Source organism: Ptychodera flava, assembly GCF_041260155.1.
Source record: "Ptychodera flava strain L36383 chromosome 23 unlocalized genomic scaffold, AS_Pfla_20210202 Scaffold_24__1_contigs__length_23054250_pilon, whole genome shotgun sequence".
Taxonomy (NCBI): Eukaryota; Metazoa; Hemichordata; class Enteropneusta; family Ptychoderidae; genus Ptychodera; species Ptychodera flava.
Window position 1 is genome coordinate 21,372,769 of NW_027248278.1, and position 25,144 is coordinate 21,397,912.

At 36.9% G+C, this 25,144-nt stretch overlaps 1 protein-coding gene across 2 annotated transcripts; it reads right to left on the reverse strand.

The window, feature by feature from the left end:
- Positions 1-1,286: 1,286 nt before the first annotated feature.
- On the reverse strand, positions 1,287-25,090 carry LOC139124555 (uncharacterized). 2 transcript variants are annotated; one of them, XM_070690690.1, is made up of 4 exons: positions 24,772-25,090; positions 4,890-5,200; positions 4,328-4,426; positions 1,287-1,677 (listed from the first exon to the last, which is right to left on the reverse strand). In XM_070690690.1, exons 2-4 carry the CDS (start codon positions 5,196-5,198, stop codon positions 1,522-1,524), a joined length of 564 nt encoding a protein of 187 aa, XP_070546791.1. In that variant the 5' UTR covers positions 5,199-5,200; positions 24,772-25,090; the 3' UTR covers positions 1,287-1,521. The 2 variants fall into 2 exon arrangements, with proteins under 2 accessions (XP_070546791.1, XP_070546790.1); XM_070690689.1 differs by lacking the exon at positions 24,772-25,090 and adding an exon at positions 6,353-6,442.
- Between the last annotated feature and the right edge of the window lie 54 nt (positions 25,091-25,144).

A 25,144-nucleotide genomic window follows, 5' to 3' on the forward strand; every position in this document is an offset into this window, starting at 1 on the left:
CAACAGCAGAATATCAAACATCTCAGATTGTGAAACAACATTCAAGAAAGCAGCCCCCGACTTCGAAAAGGCGCTGAAACAAAGTGGATACACATACAAAATGAAGCACGAGCCCCCGTCACCAAGCAACGAAAACAAAAGAAAACGCAGCAGACGAATCATTTGGTACAATCCCCCGTTCAACAAGGCAGTGAAAACCAACATCGGCAGAACATTCCTGAACTTGATTAAGACCCACTTCCCAGAAGGCCACCGTCTACACAAGCTCTTCAATAAAAACAACGTGAAAGTAAGCTACAGTTGCTCCAGAAACATGGGAAGTATAATCAAAGCCCACAACAACCAAATACTACATAAAGACAAGGAGCAAGAGAAGTGGTGCAACTGCCGCAAAAAAGACGATTGTCCACTTTCAGGAAACTGCCTCACCTCTTCAGTAATATACAAAGCCACTGTCACCACAAGCAACGATCAGAAACACTACATTGGACTCACGGACTCAACCTTCAAACAAAGATACACGTATCACAAGTACACTTTCAAAACTCCCAAGCACAGAAATAGCACAGAGCTCTCAAAATTCATATGGAAACTCAAAGACAACAACACAAACTACGATATCAAATGGTCAATTATCGACAGAGCTCCCCCTATTCAAATAAAACCAAACGCTGCAACCTTTGCATAACAGAAAAACTCCATATAATTTATTCAGATAGCAAATCAACCCTCAACAAACGTGCTGAATTCCTCTCAAATGCAGACACCGCAGCAAATTCCTCCTCTGTAATAACTGACTTGCCATTGGCCACAACCGCTTATTTGAATATGCATGCCCACCTGCAACACAATATAAACAGTTCAATTGCCGCCAAACCTTCACTCCTGATGATTGCTTAGCGCATGAAACAGCCTGTAGAGTGACAACTACAAGTTCCTAGATTCTCAGTATTACCGCCCTGCAGAAATGCATTGAGCACTATACTTTGCCTGCATTGACAAGCAAACCATTTTCGTATATATATATATATATATATATCACAGATTTTGTTACCTTTGGCTTTGGGTTAGCCTGTTTTCAAAAGTTGAAATGAAGGGGTCAGTCTGTTTTCCTTTTTTCCGGGGGGATCAGCGAATTTTAGGTGTCCGCAAAACATCACTCACTCCAAACTGAACAGATTGACCGGTTTCTAAGGACAGCACCTTATGGCGTACATGGGCACGTCGATTTATTTAATGACAAGACCCAACATGGTCGCCAGATGACCATTTGCACGCGAAGAATAAAGATTTACACAGGCTTTGCACTTTTGAAGATGATTTTAATTTTTTTTAGAGTGGGAATCTAACAATGCCATGGAAAATATACAGCACAATGAGAACCTGTAGTAACTTGATTGCATATGGAAATCAGCGCTAGACCGTTGTTGTCACCACCGTTGAAATGATACTTTTAAAATCAGTAATCTAATTTCAATCTCGGCTATCCATTGGAATTGTTCCTCTGCAGAAAATTCGTCATTATTTTTCGATGTATGTTTCAGGTTGGTAGTCTATGCAGTAGTATAGGAACTGGTCATCGAGATGGGTATGGGTGCAGTAAGCCACATCGGTAGACCATGTAACCTCTCCCGAAGGTTTCCACCAAACTTCTCCAGCCAATCGCTCAGGGCACTCCTTGAATACGGTAAAGTGGAACACAAGATGTCAGAAATTCAATTTGATCGTTTGTCTTTGTCATTATAGTCTGACTACGAGGATGTGGATAAGATGTCTTGTTCTCTATTTACAGATCCGACATAGTGACATTAACTGTAACTAATTATGAATTAGTCACTGTCTTTGTCAAAAATTTCAACTATATTTTGTCTAAGACTACACAAAGTATGTTTAGACGCACAGTATTCAGCCTGTACATGTGTAAACCACATCGTTTTATTCAGGGACAATCAACACTAATATGATAAAAACCAAATAAGTTTCGCTGTCTACAAGTGTTCGTTGTCTACAGGTTTTCTTCTTCTTTCTTACCTATACTCTCTGCTCGCTTGAGACATGGAGGACTGCGCACTATGTCAGATATGCGTAGTAAAATGCGCCCTCTCTCGGTGAACTGCATCCGTTGTGGGATTATCATGCGTGATATATCAGACTCGATAATCCTGCAGACTCGATAATCCTGCAAAATATTCAGGTCACACCCGGAAGCGCAACTTACTACTCAGGCACTTACACACACACATCTCAAGTGAGCAGAGCGTATAGGTAAGAGAAAGGCAGACAGAACAACAGACAGACAGACAACGAAACTTATTTGGTTTTTATCATATTAGTATTTAGGCCTATTGTCCCTGAATAAAACCCCGTGTGTAAACTGCAAATGTCATTGTTGGCGAGTTATTCTTGTCCATTCGACAGTTCAAAATTATAACAACAGTGCATACTACTGGGATAGAAACTGCGTTTGCAAGCTAAATAGTGCACACATGCATATTTTACCATACTTTGCGAATAGAACTTGAATATACAAATATGGTGGGAGGAAATCTCAATAGAAGTAACGCCTACTTGGCACCTTTAGTGAACGGTAGTTTGAAAATATTCCCATAAGTGTTTTCTAGAAAGTCAGCATATGGTCTTCTTGAATGCAAAAATAAATCCTTGCAATGTGTAAAAAATACAGTAGCATTGTTGACAAAGTATTTTAATTTTAAGTAGAAATCAGGTGTTAACAATAGCATTGTTCATTACATAAAACTCATTTTATGAACAGAAACAAATAATAAGAAACACATTAAGGTGGTTGGAAAGGCTAGAGCGTCAGTTATAAATTTCAACAAAACTATTAAAATATAAAAGTTGTCAACATTCTCTGTGGAATAAAAAAAACTAGACATTTGGGCACAAAGGCATTGCAGAGTTATAGCCTGTTAAAACTTCTGAAAAACTGACCAAATAAGAAGAAGTTGGGGAGTCCTTAGTGTATTAACTATGGTAGAGGTCCCCTAGCTTTTAATAAAATGTTTGAAAAGGGAAAGTCATTATTTGCTGTTTTTCAGGAAAGTTTGACAAGGCGGTGCTGGCATTCAGAGTGAGTGACTGCTATTGTAAATGCATTTTTAGATTCTTTGAGTGTCAAAGAGGTGTCAAAAGTGAGATTAACCAAAAAAACTGCTCTATGACTTCAAAAGAGGGATGCAAATATGGCTTGTTTTCAACATTTTGACAGAATAACAGTTTTCCTACATAATTTTATACCAATTTAATCCAACTTTGAAATGAGATATGGACATGGAATTTTTACAGCCTATTAACAAGGTTACAGATAAGATTTGTACGGCACAATTTTCCTGTATTTGAAGTACTTTTTGAAAAATCACATTTTGAAATTTGAAAGAATTTTTAATAATTTTTTGATATATAAACCCATGTAAAATCATGAAAACAAATTTTATTTACAAATCCTGCCGTAAAAATCTTACAATAAATAGTGTCAACATATTTATAACTAATTTGGTAATATTAATACTATCCAATTATTATTAAATTCAAATATGTAAAAAAATATGAAAAATTAAATTTTAATATTTACTGGTGTCATATTTCAAAATCACGGGTGCAAATATACAATTTTTATATTCTTTGGAGAAAATATTAACAAGGGAGTTATCCTGAAAATTTGAACTAAATATCTTGATTCTAACACTTGAAACTTGACATTAACTCTGAGAAAAGAATTGGTGCAAAAATAGCCTTTCCAACCACCTTAAAAGTTACCGCTTGTTATGTCTTAAATTACATGCCCTAGAGGGACAAAAACTATTCTAATTACGTATGAATAATTGATTTCGTCAAAGATTTTTTACCGGGGGCATTCTTTCATACAGCTTTCTTTGCTTAAAAAGACAGTAATTTTTTATGGTTTTTCATTATGTATGTTTTAATAATATCTTTTCCTTCGCCTCAAACATATCAATACAGTTACTATATTTTGTAGCTTGTAAGCATAACATATGTACACGCACAATGCACGTATTATTTACATTTGAGTTCCAGTTCTGATCAGTATGTCTACAAACGCAATGCAGTTTATGGATGTTCAGACTGAGTTGACGGACGTTTTACTGAGCGTTTCACCTTTCTTTGGGGGCGGGGATGGAACAACAAGAAATTAGAGCCGACGTTGATAACAAAAATTATGATGGTAAAAAATATCCAGGCAAATCGACATGATGAGGAGAGTAGAAGAGAAAATGTATAGTAAAAACATGATACAAATACTAGAAATAACAAACGATTACAGGAAACTGAGTCGCTGCTTACTTACGTCCATTTTGGTACTCCTTGCCCTCAGCTTGTGTCCAGCATAGAAGTCCAGCGTTCCATTCAAACACATGACCACTTCCTCCCCAGGAATCCTAGATCCCTGAAAGATGAAAGAATTATAAATTGCTAAATATGGAGAAGTAACGTACACAAAACATAATTAAGTGTATTACATGAAAAATATAAAACATGTACAAGACGCAGTGAGGATAACCACAACTGTATTTGTTACATTATATATCATAGAGAGAAACAGGTGTCTTTTAACTTTATGCATTTCAAATGCGAAACGAAATCTGTCGGTACCAACCTCATTCTTTGAAAACGAAAAACACAGCGCAGATCTCAACTGCACGATAATTAAAATGCAGAAATATTAAAAACTATGTAATTTCTTCTGTCGCCCTGTCTATCAGCCCGCATCAGTCTCTGTCGTGGCACAGTCTGTGGTCTCGGCAACATGTGAATCACACGATGCAAAACAAGCAAAACAAACAAGAAACAAGCAAACAATTCATGCACACAAAACATAGATTACTGCCAGAACTATGTCTTCTATTTACCAGATCCGCAGTATCCAGTTTGTCTTGTATCACGTTTACGAGTCGATAGGTTTTAGTTCCCTCAATGAACGGACCAACTGCTTTGTAAATGGACTTGGTCTTGAATGGTTCACTCTGTTCAATTTGGTTACGTAAATTCCACATCTTATCCGTGCATTCTACTTCCTGCATGAGGTACGAGTTTATCACAATGCCATCATACTCAGTCAATGTAGCATGGGTGCACTTCCATTCCTCATACACGTATGGTTCAGCAGGGTGACAAAGAACAGTTGACAATAGGGCAGCAAACAGGAACACCAACAGCATGCCTATAAAAGGGAAAAAAGTGCACAAATACAGAGCAAAATAAAATTCCCCTTTGACAGGCCCTGTACAGACCCTGACACAACCCTGTGGTACAGGTATGTGTTAACAAAGATGTCACATTGCTGTGACAGGGGCTGATGTACAGGTCTGTGGCCAGTGCTGTAATAACATGGTATAATTGGATGGTGAAGTAATGCCGATTTAATCTACAAATGTTATCTCATCTGCTTTTCTTTTTACACACTTCTTTTTATGAGTAATTTGCGATATTGCAACATTCAGCTATACGACACCTAACACTTTCGAGAAATTTGCAAAACATGAAAATCCAATTATCCCAAATTAGTTCCAATCATGTGATCTGTGGTTGCCCGGCAAAGTCCCCGAAGAGAAACAAATTACTTAATTTGAAATTCAAAATGGCCACTGTGACCTGCGTAAAGTCTGTTGGGAAATCAAAATTATCGATTTTACGAAACTTCACCGAAAATACTTATTACCTCACATGTCTCATGCGACCACACATAGCAGACCACACGAGTATTGTAAAATATGTGCGTTCCTTAAGTCTACCTAAATGGAAAACCATCAAGTACGCACTGAATTCTCATCCATTGCGGCATAGGTGGCTTTTGAACTCCTAAACATATTGAGCGCCGAAGTCAATTTTTGTCACCTTTATAAAATATACCCAAGCCATTTTTTCAGAGTTTTGTCAAAATTTTGATAAAAAACTGAAGCTAATGAAATGTGATATCCATTTGGTCCACAATTATAAAAGAATTACAGAAAAATTCATAAAAATTGGTAAAATGTTGCACTAAAATTTTGGTGGGAAAAATAACAGCACTCAAAGGGTCAATAGATAAAATGTTTCAAGAAAACAGAAAACTAGCAATGTCCTCAAGGATTTATGCAAATATCAAGGACGGAGGACTACCACTTTAACACCTCGAACAATGAAAAAGCATATGATTTAAGTACGTGGATTTCTTTGGGTGGATTCATAGAAATTTAACTCGATGGCCTTTGGATAATATGGCAAGGGGAAATGGTAAAATGGGCGCTATTTGACCAACATGATTTCAGGCACAATATAAGAGTAGAAGAAACCAAGACGCTGCGCAATATAGCAATAAGTGTAGAGTACTCACTGAAACCCTGGTACTGTTTGCGGTTTTATGCACTGCACAGCGAAATGCCGATATCTGCGTAATGTTTAAAACTCGCAAGCTTATATTCCTGAAAACGTTGTCGTTTTATAATTTTTAGAATGTTTGACTTTGATATACTACATTTAGCAAACGTCTCCAAAATTGCATATGTTGCATTATTTATTGCCGACGAATATTTATACATTTGTTTGTTCGCGATATTTTAGTCTCATTTTTCTCGTTGCTTAGATAATGCCCCGTAGTTTCCCACCTGTTTTTGAAGATTTTCCCAAGTCATGAGGAACCAAAATTAGTGTGACAAAGATGCTGTCATTCATGGCATAACAATAATGTAGTGTGAAGGGGAAGTAGGTGTCTAATTTGTGACTTTTTCATAGCATTTGTTTTTAATTATAAACAATAACTCTTTTTATACACCCATGATATTTAGATACACAGTATTTAACTTGGTAACTCAGCCTGTACATTTGTAGACTGCATATTTATTGTTTACTGTTGAATTCTGGTCCGGACTAGCGTTCAAACATAAACAATAACTCAGCATTTTACACGTATGACGCTGTGTTGATAAGGTAAATAGCATGAAATAGATTCCATTGTCTATATTGAAAAAAGGCAAAAAATGTGAGTTACCAACAGCAAAGTATTATTTTAAGGGTAATGAAATATATAGTGTATTGAATGTAATATTTATGGAGGACTTTAAAGGTTTTGACAGACCGTATCATGACGAGTTGCCGAACCATATCGGTAAAACGGTTGAAATTCAAAAATGGTTATATAGAATTTTATATAGATACTATGCTGGCGTTTATATCGGTTTCTATTGGCGATGGTTCCAGCAAATTGACCTGATAAAATGATATTTGAACAATACAGCTAAATAAAGGCATGTATTTCAAGTATTAAATGGGGTAAATATGGGCAAATATAGAACAATATGCGGGAACTACAAATAACACGATTGGAACTAATTTAGGAGAATTGGATCTTCACATTGCTCAAAATTCTCAAAAGTGGTAGGTGCCCTATAGTTAAATGTTGCAATATTATAAATTACTCATAAAAATAAGTGTTTAACGTAAAAAGAAAAGCAGAGGAGCTTACATTTGCGGATTGAAGAGATATAACTTCACAATCCAATTATCCCAAATTACTTTATAGTTCGTAATTCCAATGGTGTTCAATCGTGTTCTGTAGCGTGCCTATTATGTACAGGGTACATGTAACGGAAATGTATTTTTAATTTTGAATAGGTAACTGAAGTTTTAGTGCGTCGCGCATCTGACTTATCACAAAGACATCAGTGAAGCTATTAATTCGGTATTTCATTTGTCAGAAAATACCCATCGACAAGTGATTATTTTACAGATGAAAGTGACATGGAATAGAGACATTCAGTGCCGTTTCAGTCATTGCAGTCCTGATAAAGACATCGTGCACACTATAGCTTGTACATTCTCGGTATGAATTCCCAGGGATTATCGTATCTACTGTAGTGGGATTTTGCGAATGTACTTAAACTTCACGGAACGCTATGGCTTTTCAGAGTCGCTGTACGAATCGGTCAGATAAAGGCACCTTCCCTGTAGTGTATTATCTATATTCATGTCTTTTTGTGTCTAATTGATAATAATTTTCAGTGAAATTTGGCTTTTTTGGTACTAGAACTTGTCATCAAGCAACCGAGCGTTCGGCTATTCTACAACAACAACAACAACAACAACAACAACAACAACAACAACAACTCACTCACTCACTCACACATAGATAGATACTATGATGTATCAGCCGGGCAATGAGGCCTACAAATGGCTTCGTATTAAGTAAACTCTTACCAGTTCAATGTACTTCTCGTCAGTTCTAGCACAGTTTTTCTTCTCTTTTACTGAATTTTAACCTGTGAAATTGTACAAAATAAAGCCGAGAAAGGGAAACTTAATATACGAGCGATAAGACTGACTTGACTTTGGTTGAATTGCACGAGAACTTGAGCTTACAACACCGTGTCACGTATTCAGTAGTTTTGATGCCCAGATTCTCCATCATGTAACATTTGACAATAAATACTTAGTAAAAAAATTACATGGAGGTGAAGTTACGTGGGGCATTTGTGTATGCCTACTTTCAATTTGACCATGTAGCTATTTGGTACAGCGTTCTTGACTCGGCCAACGGCACACGTTGTGTTGCAGGGACAAAGAAGATGAAAAGCAGAAGATAATTGCAATACATTTGGCGAGAAAAATTATTTGCACTCAAAGTGTTGTGATGTCAATCTTCATCTGGAAAAGTAATGACCTTATCGTATTTCAATAACTAAAACAGCGTATGTATATATCCCGTATGAGTGGTTCTCTTCAATTTAAAGTAATTTCAAAGCACGCTATATATTAGAAAGCCGAGGTTGCTGTGACAAACGCTCCCCAGTACGGTGCAAAAATATTTCTGAAAAGCTGTAATCAATTCGCAAGTGCCGTTGGTACATGGCAGCATCGTACTTCCTGGTACAAAGATATTTGATTGAAATCTTTTCAGCTAATCGACAAAACATCAAAACGAAGCAGTAAGTTGAACTACTATTGTGAATACCGTTAGATAGACGAAAGCCCTGAAATGATGTATTTGGGAGCCTATTTTAATTCTGGAAATAATTGCTGATTTAGTCGATGACGTAGGAAAATGACTGTCCGATGAAGAACGTAGCACGAGCACAGTCTAAAGTAATGAGAAGTTTGGGAAACAAAATACTTTGCGCACAGTGTTAATTCACACATCAGGCGGGGTATGCTTAATCGAAGCTTGACGATGGTTCCGATAGCACAGTGATGATAGTTTGAATGAATGAATGAATATGGCGCCCTCTTGAGGACAATTCAATGTCAGACTTACAAACAAGTATAGTATTCAATAATTATGTATTTATTGGGTGCAGGGCAAAGAACAACATATCACATCGAACCTCTGTCATCTCGTGCATATAACATTAAACCGTTGTCTTCTCGTCAACTCTCTCTCTCTCTCTCTCTCTCTCTCTCTCTCTCTCTCATTTTATCTACGTCTTACTTATACACTGGTAATCTTCAACAGTGTCAGCAATGTTATGTACTATATTTCTCTTCAAAGTTATGGTCACATGGTATGCAACGTAGCACAATATTACTTCGTAATTTAAAACTTCGAAAGGCAGTGTGGATCAGCATGTTAGGAGGTAATGATCAGTGTTGCAAAGTCCTGTCAAAAGGAATTCATTCGGAGTGATATACTTCTATTGTAGAAGTGACAGTTGACAAGGCAAGAATATTTGACCAATAAATTATGATTTAAATTCATTATGTCTCATCATTAAAGAGACACCTTTTTAGTCTTAATGCATATATTTTATCAGAATAATCTACTATGAGAGTTAAGTTTTAGTGTTTTTGTAATTTACTTAGTTTATTTATTTCACTTTGTTTCGGTCTAAACTTGTCCACAGATTTCTGATTTCATGTGTATGATAAATCACTTAGAACATTACAAAAATAATAATTTCTTCTCTATAAATATTGTCTTGATAGAGAAAACAAAATAAAGGTACGGGAAATCAGTCCAATCTTTACAAACGTAGGAGATGAAATACAGACGATCATGTACCAGCCTTGCAATCATTTACATTTCACGATAAAAGATGTCATTAAAAACATACATTTGTTTTCTACGAAGTGGCATCGAAGTTGTACAAATTAATGGTAACAACATTACACTGGCACTGTAACGGAGATATTTTATCTCAGACAAAGGTTAATGAACCTAGCGGTCATCCATACCAGTAAAAATATCAATTAAAACAACAAGATCTCAATAATAACTCGATATGCATGCAAAGATGCTTACGGAAGTCTTGACGAAAACAAGAATATGTGTGAATTATATTAAGAAGCATGAAGGTAGTCAATTTCACGTGATGGTTTTGCAACGTGTCACAGTGACATTTGCATATTAATGGTAACATGTCAATTTAAGATCAAGACCTGTATTGATGTTTATGATCGGATGTATCATTTTATCTTTAGTTCATGCCGATCGCATGATCAAAGCCACGCATTAGAGATAACGTTTAAAATAATAAGAACATTGAGAGAAGAGAGGGAGAGAGGAAAACAGCGGACCCAATACATTTAGACTATGGGAGAAGCGTATCTTAGGCGATGGCAACTGTCAAGCTTGTCTATGGAGAAATAAAGTCTATGTAGTACCAACGAACTCTGAACGTCTCGTGTAGTCAATACTTTGGAGATCCCCAGGTACCTCTCAGTAGGCCAAGGCGGGTCTACGAGACAAACAACTTTCCGAAAAAAAAGAACGTATGGTAACAGCACTACTCCATTTGTCAAATCCTATCAGGGCCCCATTATTGTAGGCGCCCCTAAGACATTATCAGATCACAGGCAGTATGGTATAGGAAGGTAAGATAAGATACCGATTTGTTAAACTGTCCCCAACGTAAACGCATTTACAAGGGAACAATGAATTTCAGTTCACAGTGTGCACTTTAATATTTATCCTATAAAATAGTATATGTAGTACGAAAAGCATAATCGTAGCCTGCTTAAGGGAGAATGCGTTACGGTGAAAGATATTCGGACTCGAATTTTTTACATTATTGCAAGGTCTACCCAAGGTGAGGTCTCATTTTGAAACTCACTGAGAGGGTAAAGTTTTCAATGGCTTATTTTTGTCTGGATGGAAACTTTACTTTTTCCCTAAAGACTTAGCACAGGGACGGCAGCAAGTTTAAATTTCGTCAGTTAATATTTGGCAATTTGTTTCTGTATTACCATATTTTGTTTGATTGTTATCCTTTATTTTTAAAGGTATTAGTTAAAAGTTTTCTTATTAAAAAATTTGAACAAAAAGGTTAATTTCCAGGTGCGTACTACCTCGAATATGAGAATTGTGAACACAATGCTCGTCCACAACAATTTCTGATGTTTCTTTGATAAGAACGTCATGGGTTTACAGTTTGATCTTCCAACAACGATATGTTAAGATTGGTGCATTGTTGCATCACAAGCTGTACGTACATTGACACGAGAGTATGTTTAATCTGCAGGTGAGCAGAGTCACAGTGAATGGAAACCTGTTTGACATTGGATGACCTTTGACCGCAACGGTCACATTCCTCATTCAACCTGACAGTCTCACAACAGCTTATTTGTCTGTTTTTCAATCGCTATCAAATCAAACGATGTTTTGGAATGAGAACACGGGGAATCGAACTATTTCTTCTGAGAATTTGAACTCCCATAGGGCATTGCGATAGGTAGATTTTATTTCTCGCACAAACACACCGTAATCTAAATCTAATCAACAATTTTTAACAAATCATGGGAAAGAACCTGCCATATTCTTTTCACTGTATTTACGAAGACAAAAAGCTATTGCTTCTAACAGTAAATTGTTTGCTTATTTATTTTTACAGAATTTCATCCCACATTGGGCATGTGCACTGAGATATTGTACGCTGTTTTGCATATGAGGGTTAAATATATTATGTTAGACTGCTATTGAGTACGCTGAAATTGCGCTCATCTCACTCAGTGACTGTAACTTATGAATTTTCGTTTACTTCGTTTATATTCTTTCTGGACATGATGGTACCATGTGTATAAGGTGAACATGTGGATAGAAATTGGCGTTACCGTTCTTTGCCTACAAAAGTCAGGTATACGATAAATTCAGAGAAATACAGTAATCAACCAGTCCAAACACTTGATCGTGCCGTTCAGTAAAATTACAGTTAACCATAATCGCCTTTGCATAAAAACGATTCGAATTCGTGTTTCAAGGTACATTTGACTCAACTTGACAGTGATGTCATTTGCAATGTCTGTGTTCAGAGAACGGCAGTATGTTTCCATGCGCCGGAAAAAAACTGATATCTCACTTAACGTAGAACGCACCTCGGGGACAGACATTCGGACTCATAAACTTTTACAATTCTTTTCTGATATACCATTTGTGGGGGTTCATTTCAAAGCTCTTGGTGAAAGGAAACTTTTCACTTGCTTAGTTTTTCGAAATTCGAAAATATTTATTTTTCTCCATAGAGTTAACACAGGGATGGCGGCCATTTTGAATTTCAAATATCGGTAAATCTTGGGTAATTTGTTTCTCTAGTACCAAAATTAGCACGGTGACCCCCTATTTTTATTCTTGAATTTGAAAGACAATGGTTGAAAGATTCCTTGATTAAAGTTTCAGCAAAAGTTTAAGTCTTTCACTTTCGAGGTGCATACTACCTTAAAGTAGAATGCACCTATAGGGGTTAGATATTCGGACTCCAACTTTTACAATTGTCTTTGTGGAGGCTCGTTATGAAGCTTGTGGAATGAACGAAGTTTTTACCGGCTTAGTTTTGTGAAAATCGGAAATTTTATTTAATACCCCTACAGTGATCGCACAGGAAGTGCGACCATTTTGAATTTCTAATATCGTTGAACATTGGGAATTTTGAATATTGGGAATTTTTTTCTGTAGTACCACAATTTTCAAGGTTAGCCCCGATTTTCATTCTTGATTTTGAATGAGAAAATGGTTGAAAGCTTGCCTGAGAAAAGATTGAGCAAAAGTTGAAGTCTTTCATTCTCGACGCGGGCTCTACCTTAACTACCAATCATCGTGTCATTCACAGCTTCTATCTAGCCGTTCGGTCTTTGTTTTTATCTCTTTATCTGTCTCTCTAGCTCTTTCTGTCTATGTCACGCTGTTGCTATTTTGCTTCCTTTGTCTCTGGCCTTCGATATCGCCATATCACCCGTTCTTTTTGTCGCGATACGCCTTTCAAAAAGGACGCCTCCACGCATGTCACAGATTACAGTGCTTGATTGACAGTTTATGTTGACTTTCCAAAAATAAAATCACAAACAAGCGTTATCGCTTCACTATCGCCTGGATCACAATGTCCGTACATCAGCAATCTAGGCCAAATCAGATTTTGTGTGTTAGGTAAATACCGGGCATTTATTAATAATACACCGGTGGCCAGAAATAGCATGCGGTGACCGCGCCGGACAATCGGTCATCATTTATGAGTTGTCCACTGTGACTTAAAATAGACGACAAGTCAGTAAACATACTTGTTGCCAGATATTCTTAGCTAACACACTCGTCTGATACAGATGTTGATAAAAAGCTTACATGCTTGGAACATGTCTCGAGTTCAGCTTGTGCTCGAAAACGTAACCGCTCCCTCCCCTCTCTCTCTCTCTCTCTCTCTCTCTCTCTCTCTCTCTCTCTCTCTCTCTCTCTCTCTCTCTCTCTCTCTCTCTCTCTCTCGTTTTAATGCATTTTAAGAATGATGTAAATCAAAATTCTAATTTAGTCCTAAAAATTAACAACTATGCTGGCATACAGACAAGCGTATAATTTTTGAAATGACATCAAATCTCAACTTGAATTTTCTTTTTCGGAAATGAACAAGATTAATTCTCATGTAAGAACGGCTCCGGATATACCATTCTAAAATTCTTCAAACAAAGTTGATAAAGAACCGTGGTATATTGGCGATATACCACGGCTGGCATACGCGCGAGCTCTCAGCTTGAGCAAAAATCAGTTTATGACGTTTAACGCCAGAATTTCAATATACTGTTATGATATAATAGCAATAAATCACATCAATACTATCAATGATGGTAGTATTGAGAAAGAGTATCATTTCCTTTTGCAATGTAAACTTTATAACGTTTTAAGATCAAAATATTTCCCACCTCCAATACACCACAAACCCAAATATAGATAAATTTATAATTTTGTTGTCTTCATAAAACAACGAAACACTAAGAAAGTTGAGTACTTGCCTATTTCTTGCATTTGAAACGAGAAAGAAATACCTTGAGCAACACTAGATTTTGATTATTTGTATTTTTTTTTCATTGCCAGTTTGATGTCGTGACTTAAGTTCTTAATTATTTCCAAGGTCACTGTTTATGTTATTGTAAAGTATTTTGGCACCAAAGGCTGGAGGCCTACAGTGCATTCTGAATAAATTATTAATAAATCACACCCAGCGACGGTACATCACTCGATTTGACCTGTTCACTTCATATATGCACTCGCTATCGCTCGTGTATATATATATTATAAATTAAAATTGAATATATATACATGTATACACAATCTATATCTGATTCGATAGAATTTATTGTATAGTTAGATTTTGCCTTCACTTGCACTGTACCTAACAGTTTTATCTCAATGAGACAAATGTGGTATGACCAGTATTTCTTTAAACATGATCATTCCTTTTTTTCAAACCCTGTGTCTAAATTTCTGATGAGAATTATTCCAGCGACAGAAAATACTGCGATACATCATGACAAGTCGAACTATTTAGGGTGGAACTCGCTTCGGGGAGAAATATTCAGACTTTCATATTTTTACAATTCTCCTCTGTTCTACCTCTTGTTGGGATTCATTTTGAAGCCCTTGGAATAAGGGAAGTTCTCACCAGTATAGTTTTGTGGAAATCAGACAGTTCTCCCTTTAAGTTTAACACAAAGATGGCGGCCATTTTGAATTTCAGCTATCGGTAACAATAGGTAATTTCTTTCTTTAGTGCCAACTTCGCACGGTCCTTGATTTTTTTATTTTTGATTTGTTCAGAGAATGGTTGAAAGTTACGTTAAATTTGAGAAAATTTAAATCTTTCGAGGCACGTGCTGTCATAAAGCTACGTTTACTCCAAATTCATTGAATTAAACATTTTAACAGTAACTCTTTGTGACTCGGCGGAAAGATAAGTTTACCCCCAAGATATGTTTTTTTTGTAATACAACACATGGGCATCAAATCCTTGATAAGTACCATCCTGTTGACAATGCCGTTCACGAGGGCAACACGTGGCTTTGGCGTGATCAGTGTTTTGACGTCAAAGTTTCGTTTTCAAGTCGTTGGGAAACGCTTTAACTGTTTGCGCTGTTTTTAATATTTAAGAATTTCTTGATTTAACATTTTCGCTCTCTCGTTAAATTTTTGCATGCTTTTATTCGAAGAACGATGTTTTGTATGATATCATACCAGTGTATTGGTGGGGCAAATACTGTGATCTCATTGGTCGGGAGGTGAACATAAACGTGCTATATTCGCAATATAGCACGGGTGGAAGGGGCATGAGCTGTCAGCTAGAGAAAAAATTCCCTTTTTGACGTTTCACGCCAGAATTTCATTTCAATATTATGATACAATAGCGATAAACCATCTAAGCAAAGGGTATATCACTCAATTTTGACCAGCTCACTCCATAAAATGATATGCACTCTCTATAGCGCTTGCACAACATGAGGATAACTGGTGGTGGCATACCGTCGCCGGGAGTGTGTTGTTGCCTAAATAACCGACATATCAGTTCGATATGGAAACATTTCATGAGAAACCAAGGCCAGATCCGTCTACAATATACTAGCCCTTTGAGTGCCGTAGTATTTTCCGACCAAAATTTGAGTACATCATTTTACCAGTTTTTGCGAATTTTTCTGTACTTTTCTTGATACTTTTGGACCAAACAGACATCATGTTTTATTTGCTACAGATTTTTTTATCAAAATTTTGGCAAAAATCTGGAAAAAATTTACTACAGTATATTTTATAAAGGTGACAAAACTGACTTAGGCGCTCAAAGAGTTAAGCATTATTGGTCGTGCACATTATTTATGAACACAGAGTATAGACATGTGTGAAAGTAAACCCCAAAGAGTTTCTATAACAATACATTTTACAGAACAAGTAGCAATACATTACGGAACACCGAGTACTACATGTCAATATACAAATGTGAGGTCGAGTCCTCGAAAGGGTAAGGCAAATGTGATTTTCACACAATCTAGACTCGCTGAAAATGATAGTTTTCAATGCGTTCGTGCAGCTTGATTTATTTTTTACCCATCGATATGACAGTGACATTGAAGTAACACCCGCGTGTCACTTTATAAGATACTTATTTTATCCCAGTCTGCTTCCGTTCGGTCAAAAAAAAAGGATGGATGGATTCGAATGCAGGCATTTTGAAATATGATTTCCACGTGGAGGAAGTTTTAAAATATTCGTCACCACTACCATGGTTTACTAACTTATTTTCGATCAGTTGTACAAAACTTGCACAGAACTATAAGTTTTGAAGAAAGAGACACCAGATTGCTTTGAAAAAGTCATCGTTAGAAATCTTAAACATTCTTCGACAATTACCGATAATTATTGGCAGAATATCATTGTGACAAAAGATTTGTGTTCTCTGTGTCGAAGTGTTCAGACACGCATGCGTATGGATATAGAATACACCTCGTTGACGAATATTTAGACTCTAACACATTTCAAAATATTTTTCTGGTCCACCACTCGTGTTTTACCCCCTGGAGGAAATGAAGCTTTCACCGTCTTATTCTGCGAACCTCGAACTTCCACAGCAAGACAACACGGGATACTTGCACAGGGGTGGCGGCCATTTTTAGTTCAAGTATCGGTACACGTTAGGCAATATTTTGTATCGTCGGTGCCAAAAATTTTGCATGTTGATCCTCTATTTTTATTCTTTCTATCTTTTGAAAAGGAACGGTTCAGGGATTCCATGAAGAGGAGAATTTGAGCGAAGTTTGGATCTTTGAATTCGTGGGCGTTTACTGCGTTAACGAAAAGCAAAAACAACAAAAAACTGCAAGCCCTGCAGGTTTTAATGTGGTTTCATCGTGTCCTTTCACGCCCAAGGTTTGACCGTGGGTGGGTGTCGTGTGATTTAATGATGTAGACGGTACTAATGTCAATCACACGAGATTCATGTTGACACGATAATCGATGAAGTGTTTTCTGTCGGCTGATAAAAATTGTCCTTTCTTAATCATCGTTTGGGCGTAGTCCGACTGTCAGAAAGAAATTTTGATTGAAAGTTTGATTTGAAAGAAAGTTGATTGGAAGAGGTGACTTAAAAATTGTGTGTGAGCATTTTCAAGTTCGTACTAACTAATTAAACATTGACGGGCAAACAGCACAAATTTTAAGGTCAGACACATCAATTTTGATAACTAACTATCTGATTTCAAGGACGACTGTCTCGAAAGCGTTCAGTTTAAGGACATTGGGGAAAGACAGCTGTGGATGCATTTGGAATGTTAATATTGACATTGGGTTAGGAAACGCTGCATTTATATAACCTTTTTTGATTGTGGCGGCCAGCAACAGTCCAGCGTGGATTTATTAAATAAAGTGTAGGCGTATGGAGATGAGGTGTTCAATTTTGTCTTGAAGTGGAGCCTTGATTGGCGCGGCAAGTTCGAATAGAACGGCAGCACAGGCAGAGATAAAAGGGGAGATTTGCTGTGGGTCCTTAACATTGTAAAAAAGAGATGCAATCTTCTTTTATCTTCACCCCTACCCCCACCCCCACCCCGTCGTATCGGTACGAAAGTAGCTAAAAGGCATTGCTTTTCTCTCTGACTGCCAAATCCTTTCGTATGCTATTTAGGGTTTTACGGCTGTATAGGGAAGGCAGCTCAATTTGTACACAGTCTAAACTTATCCATTTTTACTTTTACAGTGCTGTGAATCATTTACTTTGTGTCTTTAGCTGTGCATATTTGACACTATTGTGAAAATTATGTCGAACACAGCGAGAAGGAAATGACAGACAAGACGAGCAGGTTTCGCAATGAAATACATGACTTACAGATTTTGGAGTGGTACTAGTTATGACAAGGAACTCCTCTATTTCTCCGTCAAAGGCAAAACAACAACAAAAAAGACAGTGTTTCTTTCTCACGCCAGTCCTTTTTCGTCCACGTTCGTTTGAAAAATGTACTTATGAGAAATAGCAGTGCGCTCTATGCCACGGAAGGGTACGCAAAGCATGATAGGTACGCATTGTGCAGTCCTAATTGAATAGCAGTGAACATTTTCTAATCTGAATTATGATCATACCTGAAATATTTGAATGAAGCATTGGGAATTCTTTCTCGCAGAGAGATTTCAAAGAAAACTCGAAGTCCCCTGAATATTAAGAACTGGCAAATGCCTACATGTATGTCACTGTAATCCTATGGACATGGAAAATTTTCTAAGCGTAGCGCGATTCCACTTTTTGATTTTTGAGTGAAGGCAAATGGCCTGGAACACGCCGTCTGGGCGCGAAAGTGAGACAATCCATGTTTTTGGTAACGGTTTTTTCTTTTTCTCGGTCTTAAGAGTAGATTTTCCCCAAAACATAGCAATTTTACTGAGGATCATCCAATATTGGCCACGGCAGAATGTTCTTATTTTATTGTTTTTGCTTTTAAAGGGACAAAGTCGCTTTTTCTACTTTTTTGTAATATCACGAAAACACGGTATACTTGCATTAGGACATCCACTGTAAAAATGACTACGGTACATAACTTAAACGTGTCAAAAATTACCCACTTGCTTAATACAGAGGTTTGAGCTCTGGACAAAGTGGATCTTTACAATGACAAATGAACATTACCATACACTAAATTTGTTGGTACAGACTGTAAAACTTTTCACCAAATATTTATTCTTGTCTGGCTGCATGCAGAGTTGAGGATGTGCATAGTTGACCAGTATTTCAGCATGTTTTCAAGAAGTCAAACAACACAAACAACTTTTAATATCAAACACAAATCATGAAGAAAGCTCAAAAAATAGCGACAATGATGGTCTAGTTTCTTACAAAAAGAACATGTCTTTATCAAAATTATATACTCTAGGGTTGGTAGCACTCTAACTAAATGTTACAGGAGTATAAAGCTTTCAAAGACGTGTAGTCTCCTTCATACAAAGATGGAATGAAGCATTGAAGCAGAAAGCGACAGAAAATTCGGAGTGGAAAATGTCCGCTCAATATTTCTGAATTTTCTGAAATTTTCACTCTGAATTCTCTGTCGCTTTAAAAGTTTATGCTCCAGATTCAGTTGATCATAGCATGCTACCAGATCTTTGATTATTTTGTATTGAAGACCAACACGGCTACATTGTCTTTTCACCAACAATTAATTTTCCTTATTTTGCCTATTATAAATGTTCATACTGTAATTAACAAATTTTACTAGGGGGCCGGGGAGATAAGTAAAACCCGCATACTGCAAAGAAAACTCACAGCGTTGAAGGGAGGGTAGATATAGCTGTGTACGTATTTCGATTAAGTACGATTGGAAATAATTTGGGATAATTGGATGGTGAAGTAATGTTGGTTTAATCTACAAATGTGAGCTCAACTGCTTTTTTTCTTTTTAAGTTATACACTTGTTTTTATGAGTAATTTGTAATATTGCAACATTCAGCTAAGGCACCTAACACTTTTAAGACATTTGAAAAATGTGAAGATCCGATTAATTATCCGAAATTAGTTTCAATCGAGTTATTATAGTTTGCAAATTTGCACGAACTCCATGCCACTAGTACGCCTTACAATATCGGTGTATAGCGTGATACACTGAGTTATCGTTTGCACTTAAGTTTAGATTTAATTTAGTTTGTTCTTCAATATTTTGTCAGCAGCTTTATCTTTCAAAACCAGTTTTCACAGTTGATTGTGTTTTGGGCGTTTCACGTCATTCTTTCGTCGTCATATTTTTGCGCTTCAAATTTTCTTGTAAGGGAAGCGCAGTTACTTTGAGGGCGTTCATTAGTAACCTTAGGGAAAGCGCTCCCTGCAAAGGAAGCGTTTTTAACATTTTGCCGAAATTTTCCTCCAGGAAACTAAACACAATTCTCTATCATGATTAAGAATGAAAATTAGTGGTCGCTGTATAAATTTTGGATTAGAGAATGAATTACCTGTATTTTATCGATATTCGAAATGGCTGTTTACGCTGCATTAACTCCCAAACTTTAATAATCACTTTTTACAAAATTAACGCCCTTAACTTCACAAGCTTCAGCAAGAGATCACACAAGTTGTAAACAGACAAAGTACTGTAGAAACAATTAAATGATTTTCAGAAAAGATGACCCGCGTGTTCTGCCTTACTATCAACGTTATCAGGGCGAGGTCTTTCACATCTGCCGACATGTACAGTTTGCTAGGGTCAACCATTTGACAAAAACAGCGAGTCAAGGACAGGCAAAGTTATCTTAGTCAAGGTTATGAAGAGACGTGAACATGTCGAAAACAGGGACACCAATCATTGTCACGGTCGGCCAACGTCACAGATTCTAGATGGTGGGTCGCCAAACTTTATAAGGGTTACAATGAGAACATCTCGAGTGTAGATATTTGAGGTATTTTGTACTGCATGAACGCTGGAATTGTCAATTTAAGGAAATGACAAATACAATATGATAAATAAAAAGACCAATTCAAACAAATTCATTCAAAATGTTCTCATACTTTATCACGTAAAGTATTGGGGTAATTTTACCAAGAGATTTGGTGTTGGTCGATGTTGATCTGTTTCATGTCTGTGCACTACACTGTATCATTTAGAAATGGCGTATACAAAATTGACGAATCGAAGACAGAGTTGTTGCGATAGATTAAAATTCTCTTACTGAGATATGGGTTACAGTTTTTTCCCCGAAAGAGCGAAATAAGAAGCCCATACCTGTAACTGCAAAATTTTAGTTATTTTTTACTTGGAGGTAAGCAACGCTTTACGAGCATCAAAGTAAATCAATAGCGCTCTTAATTTTCAAATGTTATTTTCGACGATGGTGTATATCGGGTCGAACAGGGAAATAGTGAAAAATTCCATATTTTCCACATCCGGTCAAAATTTTACAATCATCAACTGAGATTTATCGGCTTTTAGATCGTAATTAGTTGAAAATCCGCTACGCTATCTACCTTGACGATCACGTTTGTATGTATGTATGTATGTATGTATGTATGTATGTATGTATGTATGTATGTATGTATGTATGTATGTATGTATGTATGTATGTATGTATGTATGTGTGTGTGTGTGTATGTGTGTACGTATGTATGTATGTATGTAATGTATTGTTGAAAAGTTTACTGAGCGAATGGTTTGTTACATTGTTTTCCAGTGGTGGCACTCTCAGGAGAAGTGGGTAAGATGTGTTCCAAAAATACCCCTTTTAAACCTAGTAAATTATTTTCTTATATGTACAGCCATGTCGGGGTTAAATCAAAAATGTAATTGTTTCAGATAATGACGTCATCTTGGACACTGTTTTTCCAAAACTTATCATGTTGTTTCAGACTGGAATGAAGGTAAGCTGTAATAATCGACAATGTTAGACTACACTGATGTGTTAAAACACCTCATTCTTCTACACAACATTGATAAGGCTGTGATTGTAAGATTCAGTTTCCTAGATTATAGGGTGTTTTTGGTCAAATTTTCCTCCACATTTCTCAAAGTAAGGGTGTCTTTTTCGTTGAAAAGTTCTGGATGAGTTGTGATTTGAAAGTTTGCGGAACATGGGGAACAATCACCCAGTAAGTGCCACCGCCGGGCATCGCTTTACATTAATCTAGTTCCCTATAAGCAATGATACGAATCTAGTTTAACACCATTATCGATACAGCACGTGTTGTTGAGAAAGAAAAAGAATTCAGTTTGGACTAATAAACTCACTTTGAAGTGAAAACCTGAGCGATCTCGCTAGAAAGGTAAATTTTCAAAGCAAGAGTGAGTCGGCACCTTCACATCAATAAATGAAAAGATCTCAATAAATTCCGTTTCTAGATATCCAGAAGGCCTTTTCATCAAACTACTTCAGATTGTCGTCTTCTTTGAGTAAAATTGTGCGAAATAACTTAACGTAGAAAGTTCTTTAAGACAGATATTCGGACTCAGGACTTTTACTCTACTTGTCTGCTCTACCACTTGTGGGAACTCATTTCAAAGCTCTTGGAGGAGAGAAAATTTCCACCGGCTTGTTTTTGTGAAAATCGAAAATTTTATTTTACTCAGTAGCGATAACAAAGGGATGGCGGCCATTTTGAATTTCAAGTTTTAGTAGATATCGGGGTGTTCTTCTTGTACCAAATTTTGCATGGTAACCCCTGTTTGTTTTCTTGACTCCAAACGGGAATGAATTAACTTTTCCTTACCGAAAATTTCAGCAAAAGTTTAAGTCGTTAAATTTCGAAGCGCATACTACCTCAACCTGAAATGACTCAAATGAAACAGTGTTGATAGGGAAAACTTAATCTACAAACATTTTCTGTATTATAAGTTTTGATAAAATGCCTCAAGCAGAAGGAAAACACCAACGTTATGATAATTGCATTCGTACATTCAGTGCGTTCCCTTCAAACACAGAAAAATTCTGATACTGGTGACTATGTTACAGAGACTCACGTGAAATCATACACACACGTCCACGCACAATTAAACTATTGTAGAAATCTCTTTGTGCATTGGTCTATGAGGTTGAGTTAACCAAAGACGTCGACTTGCATGAATCAAGTTTACTGGAAACAATTGAAAAGTCAAGTTCCGTGTCGGTGAAATACCGCTATAATGTGATCCTAACTGTATTATGCTCAGGAACATAAAGTTGTGTGTTAGAAAAAATATCTGAGCAAAGACAGTTGGGATCGCAATATCTCTCCGAATAAAGCTGGCATTCATTTGAATTATTCAACACTGAGAGGTGACCAAAAGGTGAAACCTACAGCTTCGGCCTGGCTGTACCCACAATGCACCATCGCTGCTCCAGCACTGAAAACAGTTTATTTCAACCAGACTGACCGGACGAGTAAACTTTAAAAGATTTCATGCGGTGGCAATTTTGTTCTTCCTTGACGTAAATCTGTGTAACATTCACAGGACGAAGCCGTGTCTGTTCTGACGTTCTGTAAATGAATGTCTTGAAACATCATATGCTATGATTATTGTGTACGGCCGACTGAAGTAAACCGTCAATAGGCTGAGTCAAAAGCAATCGCGCATATATACTACGACACCAAAGCATGCGATATTGTGAAATGTCTAGTTATAATCATGTAAATTATATCTTACGTACTCATGAATACGAGGAAGCGAACTTAAATTTGTTGCGAGATTTCGATTGCAGAACGATCTTTTCTTAAATGATACCAATATACTGGTAGACACAACATTTCCCACCTTTTTATAGATTTCTGACGATTCTGTTTGCGGCAAACGCTGCAATTAGCACATAACTTTTTTTGTTCATTTTATTTTGCAAGACATATCGGAATCTTTCTGATGCCAGAGTTTTAGTCAATGACGATGGCGAACTTTGTTAAATCGCTGAAACTTTGGTTTCAGGTCATGTGATTGGAGAACAATGAAGTTAAAATTGTGTCATGCTGCGCGCATGCGTATAAACAGAAAAGGACGCTGACATCTGTTGCAACATCGAGTGCCATGAGGATGAAAATAGCACGGCAGACAAACTGATTTCGAAATCAGAACTTGTTATCAATCTAGCTCGCTATATGAATACTGACACGAGAATTCGGTCGTGTCATAGACCGAAAAAGGTGATGATGCCCGGATCAAATTAGATCGCATAATAAAACTGATTTCAAACATTAATTTTGGAAATGGAGACACTGAAAACTATTGCTACTTTCACAAATATAAAAGTATGTATTTGGATACACAGGTAGAATCGTCATATAGAGTAACTTTGGCTTGACGTGTCAAACGACTGTGTTTCATTCTGAGGGCCTGGCCATGCCACGGTTGCATGATTATGACTCATAGGGGACGGTGAAACCTGAGCATAGCATAAAATATTTTAATGTTGTGAAATCGTGACTGAAAGTCTTCTAAGTTGTCACCTGGTGATCTTTCTTATGATACGCTGAATGGGTGCAGATAACAATAGAATGAAAGAAAGTAATAAAAGTATGGTAGTGTGATAGATCACACAATTCCTTTTAGCAATGCAGTCGAGTTAAACTTTCTTAACTATTATTTTTCGCGATCTTTTTCTTCGTAAAGGAAGAAAATTGATCTAAGCGTAGTACGATGTATGTACATAGATCGTCCTGGCAAAATAAAAGCATCTTTAAGTGAGCAATTACCCATCATGTGTGCTGGATATTGCCACAGAAATAACAGTTTTGGGCTGCCCGTCCCCATAAATCCCTGCCCTTCTCTGTCTACTTTCGCCTCCTTGTCTGGTTGTTCTCTCTCTCTCTCTCTCTCTCTCTCTCTCTCTCTCTCTCTCTCTCTCTCTCTCTCTCTCTCTCTCTCTCTCTCTCTCTCTCTCTCTCTCTGCATGTCTTTGTCCTTGGAGATGTCTATATTTATTTGTGTCTGTGTCAGGTACATACTGACTACAGTATAAAATTTATTTCGTCTGTGTTTGTATATAGGATTATGAATAACAAAATGTTGGACATTAGAAAACTCAGCGGCGTTCAGTGATTACTGCAGGACAAAAGAGTAGAAAAGTGAGACATAATAAAATAAAGGGCCTACCTCATCAGCCAGTCGGTCTTCATGACCATGGCGGTGGTGGAGTCACATTCTTGTAATCGTGGAAGTAACGTTGAACTTGTCATGCCGTCATACAACACTAGCAGGTAAACTGCTACTAATATAACAAAATAAATATATACTGACACATATTTTACAGATTTTAGCGAGGAAATATGAAAATACTCCAACAAGAGCTGAAATACTTGGTGTAAGGTTCCTTTCCACACAAAACAGAAACGAGGAAACATCCCGATTTGTAGTTTGATAAAAATTCAACTTAACATGTTTTTATGACAATTGTTTGTCCTCCTCTTCACACCTTGTAAACAAGCACACACCGTGTTATTGACAAACAATTTAGATCGACACAAGT

Bases quoted from the DNA above. Each gene is read 5' to 3' on its own strand.
- LOC139124555 (XM_070690690.1), bottom strand. From the start codon at position 5,198: ATGCTGTTGGTGTTCCTGTTTGCTGCCCTATTGTCAACTGTTCTTTGT. The intron at 4,427-4,889 runs GTAAATAGAAGA...TTCATCTTTCAG, and splicing joins AACTGGATACTGCGGATCTG to GGATCTAGGATTCCTGGGGA. The intron at 1,678-4,327 runs GTAAGTAAGCAG...ACCGTATTCAAG, and splicing joins CAAGGAGTACCAAAATGGAC to GAGTGCCCTGAGCGATTGGC.